At 35.1% G+C, this 6095-nt stretch overlaps 2 protein-coding genes across 2 annotated transcripts in view; both read right to left on the bottom strand.

The window, feature by feature from the left end:
• Positions 1 to 2383: 2383 nt before the first annotated feature.
• On the bottom strand, positions 2384 to 3898 carry LOC106744173. Its single transcript, XM_014618669.1, has one exon. The coding sequence runs from the start codon at positions 3896 to 3898 to the stop codon at positions 2384 to 2386; it is 1515 nt and encodes a 504-aa protein (XP_014474155.1).
• Positions 3899 to 4537: 639 nt separating this feature from the next.
• LOC106744172 overlaps positions 4538 to 6095 on the bottom strand; it is a 3482-nt gene continuing 1924 nt past the window's right edge. Inside the window, exon 5 of the mRNA XM_014618668.1 lies at positions 4538 to 4683. Coding sequence (XP_014474154.1) covers positions 4538 to 4683 — 146 coding nt within the window. The remainder of the gene's footprint in view (positions 4684 to 6095) is intronic.

Below are 6095 nucleotides of genomic sequence, written 5' to 3'. Positions count from 1 at the left end.
AGGAATTCATTTATAAATCATACCCGTTACACGCGGCTGTATTAACCAAATGAAAGATCCTTGAAATAAAATCGCGCGCAACTGTCCGCAACAATTTCACACTGAACGGGGAGCGAGTAGGAGATTAATATACGATGATCTTGCATTACGTGAGGCGCGTGTAATGATACCGCTTGAGTGGGCCCTTTTTCCGCGAGATGATGAGACAATTACCACACATGGCTCTTCGTTTTATCAGCTCTCAGCGTATCGCGCGCCTTATCGGACACCGATGGTCTTGAAAGTGTATTTTTAAGGAGGCCAAGACGCAAGTTTTTTTCAAGGCGTATTTGATCAATTTTGCAGAGCAATAATCGCTGACGTGCGCGTAATTTTTCTCTCGATATTACATAGAATCTTTAGGCCTTACGTACATTGCCGTGCAAAAGGTTTTTTTGTACAAAATAAAAATTTTCTCTTGCTGCAACTCAATCAGTAAATAGCCGTAAAATTAATATTGACAAAATCATGAAAAAAAGAGATTAAAAAGAAAGGTTTCATGTCAAGTTAATTTTGCGATTATTTATTGATTATTCGGATGAAAGAAAAATGTTCGGACAATTTTGTAAGTATGCTAACATATAACGCAAAAAATTCTCGGCATTTTCTCGCTCTTCACGTCACCAATCAAGGACAATTGCAACGACGGTCCAAGAGTTTTAACGGAATTGTTTTTTCCGCGCAATTTTTCAATATGTCGATTTCATTCAGATAATATCATAAAACTTCAGGCTTACATAACTAGTTTTCCATCCGGAAGGATCGCTTAGACGTCGATATCGGGTACTTTCGGTGTGTCTCGTTTTCGTGCTCGACTTTCAGCGGGAAAGCTCGTCCGGCCGGGTGTGGGCGCTTTGGAGAATTGGGTAATTTTAAATTAAAATTACGACATGGAATTCTCGGACGATGATTTTGCGTCCATGAAAGGGGCGAGTGTCCACTTCCCGACTGGCTGCTCTCCCGCTCGCCCTAGTTCCCTCTTTGTTCCTCCATGCGCGCGTTCCTGCGCGTCTTGGTTCCTTTTTCCCTCCTCCCGCTTGCTATCCTATCCTTTCTCCCCAATGTCCACCGGGTAAAAGGCGAGCATCCATTGTTTCGGCGTGCAACGCTTATTTCGCTGGAAACAAATGACCGGGCGCATAAAGACGGTGGCAAAAACCGGCGGCTTCCTTCGTTAAAACTAATATATGTCACCATTATTTTTAATAACGCAAAAAGGACAAGAAGCAATCGCTACCGGATAGTAAGAGCTGCCTCCGCAGACGCGGCTCTGTCGCTTCTGCTTCTTTTACCTGGAGCCTTAACGAGGTTTGACAGACTGACAGACAGACTGGCGGTTGACGGGCCGTCATTATGTTCGGTCTTTGAATTTCGTATTTTCTGGATTTCATCTGGACGTCGTTTAAAGATATGTTACGTACGCGAGATCTGACAGCTGTCAAGTTGGACGGTCTTGATTCGGGTACCTTCTCGTAGCATAATATCGCGGTTCTTAATTAACGTTGATAATTAATGCTTTTACCGTATATGGGGCAAATAATGATATTTAATATGGCGCGATAATGAAATTTAATTTGATGACTGAATAATGATCGTAATGTTCTGTAGAAATATGCGTATGCATATGAATATAATTTTGTCACTTTTCGGCTTTTTGAAGTTCAGTTTAAGACAGTTTAAAGACAGCATTTTTCATTGGTTCAAAATTCGGAAAATATTAAAAATATTAAAACTACAATATCTCTATATTAGGATGATTCACGCCGATTAATTTTCAGAATATGTTATTAAAGTACTGTACAATGATTTTGGAATTTTTTTATAAATATTAACTGTATGCTTCTTTAATAATTATACTATTAATACATATGCAAATACATATGCAAATTACATAGATAAATAAATATTAATGCAATCCGTAAGAATCAAAACATCTGCGGATATTTCTCATAAGTGTGTGTGTGTCATGTTAAATGTATATATTTAAATTTTTTATATTTTACAATAAAATTACTTCTACTATTTTAAGAGGTTTTTATATGTTTAATATTTTTTTTATTGTGGACAGTATTATTTGGGCAAAGAAGAAACATAACTGCAATGAAATATATCTTTCAGGTATTCATAGTTTATTTTAAGATATTATAGTTTATATTAAGATATTATATTAAAATATAAGATATAAGCTTATCTTGTATAATGAGATTATAATGACGATATTAAGATAACATTAAATTAAATGATAGAATCATTTAGATGTTTATAATACCATTACATAACTATTACGATAATATACATTGTCAGTCTCAAAGTCTCACAATGACGATATTAAGATAACATTAAATTAAAAAATAGAATTATTTAGATGTCTATATACCATTATATAGCTATTACGATAATATACATTGTCAGTCTCAAAGTCTCTCCATGGTCTATGAGAAGAGAACTTATTTAAGATATACTTTCCAGATAATTCAACAACTTCTGAACTAAGATATTCGTGTATCTTCCTTTTGTTCTGTTCCATTTTATATACTGACGTAGTGGTTAAAACTAATGGACAGCATTGATTATATACGGCCATTAGAAATTTCGGTCCTATGCTTTCATGATAAAGTTCAGCTTGAAATCCTATAATTATGTCCGGTCGCTTATAAAATTCACTGTTCACATAATTGTGATATAACGTACAATGACCTTCATAGGATATCGTGTTCCCATATTTCTTGCACAATATGCAGGTTTCGATATTGTTGCGTTCGTTCGCTATGTCTGGTCCTATCAGTACAATTATAATGTGACTTAGGGATCGCATCATATGTATGAAAATTTCCCAAGTTGGCAAATATTGCTTATCCACATTAGTTCCGGTTATTACATGAAAAACAAGAGTGTCCTTCATGGCTTCTGTCATTTCATAATCGTCATTTGCATTATTGTCATATATATCAGCGTCATTTATATTATTGTCAAATATATGCCATATATCAGCGTCATTTGTATTATTAGCGTCATGTATATAGTTGCAACGAAGATCATATTCGCCTCTATTGCATTCAATTATTTCGGCCTCCTCCATCGCATGAAACAATGATAATACTCCTGATAAAAAGTCGGAGTAAATATAATCGTCAAATAACCATTCCTTGGTGTGGAAACAAACATCAAGCTTAAATAAAGTAGCAAAATCGCCAAAATGGTTAATAAAAATATTTTCGTCGTGGATTTCCTCATTAAGGGTGCTTATGAAACTCTGCATAATTGAATTATTATCGAAATATCCGATATCCAGATTGACACATATCATCAAATTTTCGCATTTCTCTTTGTGACGATATGCAAATTCTGCTGCATGATCAACGCAATAGTTGTGAGAATAGCACCGTCGGCAGGTTTGCAGGTTGGCCTGTTGATGGCAAATAAGGCACGATTTTGCGAACAGTATCATTTGTTGTTCGTACGGCTTCAATTCACACGGTATTTGTTGCTGGACGGAATGGAGAAATATTTTTCTCGACTGGATCCATTCGTCGCGATTGAAACGACGAGAACGCCATTGCGCATCCTTTCCTAAATGTCTCTTTATGGCTTCACAGAACTCCATATGCTCTGGATAGTGCAACATTTTATGCTCGATGTCGCAGTACAATATCATGTAGCACTGATCACATGTTATCATATTGCCATTATCTTCCTTCTTGCAAACGTGACACAAGTTCGGACAGAAAAAGTGATTGTAATAATCAGGCGTTCTTGGTGCACGATACGGCAGCAGGTTTTCTGATACACGTAACATATTTTTTCGCTCCTTTGGTTTCGCATATAGTTCCAGATTTGTATCTATCACGCCGTGAGCCATCCTCGTAAGTGCAGTACTCTTTGCAAGTGATATCGAATTTTTTCGTTGAATTCGAGGTGAGTTCTAATAGAATTTCGCTGAATTCTATTTGTAAGAACGGCGAATATACGAGTTGCGTCGGACACTCTGTATAACAGAAATATGTATACTTATGAAATAACCAAAGTAAAAATATATAATATAATAAATTAATGAATTCCGAGGCGAAAAACATACGTAGGAACTTAACTAAACAATAATGTTTTTTTACTTTAACGATAATTTATTCCACTTAAACACATTCATTTTTCACGACAAATAAATATTTTTATCAATAATGTTAAATATGTTCACTCTTATGATAGAGAAAGGGACATACAAATATTTTAATAATGAGTAAGAAGAAAAAAATGTATTATATTACTTACGATGAGTATGTGCAATATACGTGTAGAACTTTCCCGGTACACCCTGTGCTGGAATCTTTGTACGACTGACTAGGAAGTAGTGTTTCCGAACGCTCTCACCGTTTGAATGTTAAATATCAATATTCACAGACGAAGCGATGGTTTTGAGTGAAGGATAGGTCACATGACCAAAACTATTTTGTGTCTAGATGGCGCGATATATTTCGAAGCACCGTACAGGCCAATCATATTCTTACGATAAGTATGTGCAATACACGTAGAACTTTCTTGGTATATTCTGTGCTGGAGTCTTTGTACGACTGACTAGGAAGTAGAGTTTCTGAATGCTCTCACTGTTTGATGTCGAATGTTCACAGACGAAGCGACGGTTTTGACTGGCTACATATAAAGGATAGGTCACATGGTCACATGACCAAAACTATTTTGTGACTAGATGGCGCGATATGCTTCGAAGCACCGTACAGGCAATCAATTAAAATTTCTTTCTTTAAGGCCTAGCAGGAGCTAAAAGTGAAAGTATAGGTATACTAAAAGATATATTGTCATATAATACCAGTGAACGAAAAACGTGCGTGAGACAAAAGAAGTTTGCAATTACTTATCTCTTACTCACCTATCTACATATTTATACCTATCTCTTTCTAAAGAAAGTGACGCACATACGTACTAAGATAGGATACCCTAAAGTTGGTCTTTCTGTTGATTCAACTTTTCAAGGCCCAATGGTTCTTCCAGTATAGCCCAAATATTCTTCCAGTATATATTTTACCGTTAAAGATCAAATGTATCGAAGTGCCACTAGACTACATTTTCTGTTACACTCTTCTGTTACACTTATGCACTCAATATTATATTGACTGGAAGAAATCATATTTGCTCGTCGAACTATTTTTGAAGTCTTTCTTGTGGATACATTTAAATTTGTACAAAGCCGGATTTTGCAATTAAGCCTTTATAAATTTATAATAAATAAAAATACGGATTCCGCATCCTATGCCCCGTGTCTCGTGTCGCACATTGCGAGCATTTTTTTGTTTAACGCACCGCAGTGAAAAGTCCAGGTTCACGGATATGTTACGCATGTGTAGTGCCATCTAGTGGGATGGCGATGTATGCACACTAATGATGGACGATCTTTTAGAAAAAATTGATATTTTAATCGACCTTGAATCGGAATAACTTGAATTGATTTACTAAAAAATTGGACTGAAAGAAAATTTACTATTTAGGTAGGAGAAAAAACATAACTGCAATTAAATTTATTCTTTATTAAAAATATTTATAATTAGGTATCTCGAAACAATCTATCTCGTACAACGTGTACAATGACGTTATTATAATGATATTATCATCGTATACGAGAGTGTCGAATCGTTTACAAAGTGATATCTATTATTAAAGAAAATTCTTATAGATAATGTAAAAGATATTACGATAAACTATAGAACCAGTCGTAAAGTCTCTTCATGGTTTATTAGGAGAAAAATAATTGTTATTAATTCATGAAAATGAGGATTGCTACGTGTCGGCATATTTTCTTATGTTGTCCACAATCAGAAGGTAAACTTCTGCTTGAAATGTTACAATTGCATTTCGTCGCTTATATCTTACTGTCTATATATTTGTGGTATAACATGTCGTGATAGTTCAAAATATAATCTCTATCGAGATATCTTTAGGATATCCCTATGATATATTTCGGACATTTTTGTTATGTAGGATAATATGATGCTCTTGCAATACGTCCCAAAATTTGTTAATTTTTTACTTCTCTAATAATTCTCCGATAA

Source organism: Dinoponera quadriceps, unplaced genomic scaffold (genome assembly GCF_001313825.1).
Source record: "Dinoponera quadriceps isolate SergipeBrazil2010 unplaced genomic scaffold, ASM131382v1 scaffold707, whole genome shotgun sequence".
Lineage (NCBI taxonomy): Eukaryota > Metazoa > Arthropoda > Insecta > Hymenoptera > Formicidae > Dinoponera > Dinoponera quadriceps.
The sequence above is the reverse complement of the archived record's forward strand: the minus strand, read 5'-3'. Positions and strand labels throughout refer to the sequence as shown.

What these genes read in the sequence shown, in the direction of transcription:
- LOC106744173 (XM_014618669.1), bottom strand. Translation starts at nt 3,898, where the DNA reads ATGGCTCACGGCGTGATAGATACAAATCTGGAACTATATGCGAAACCA.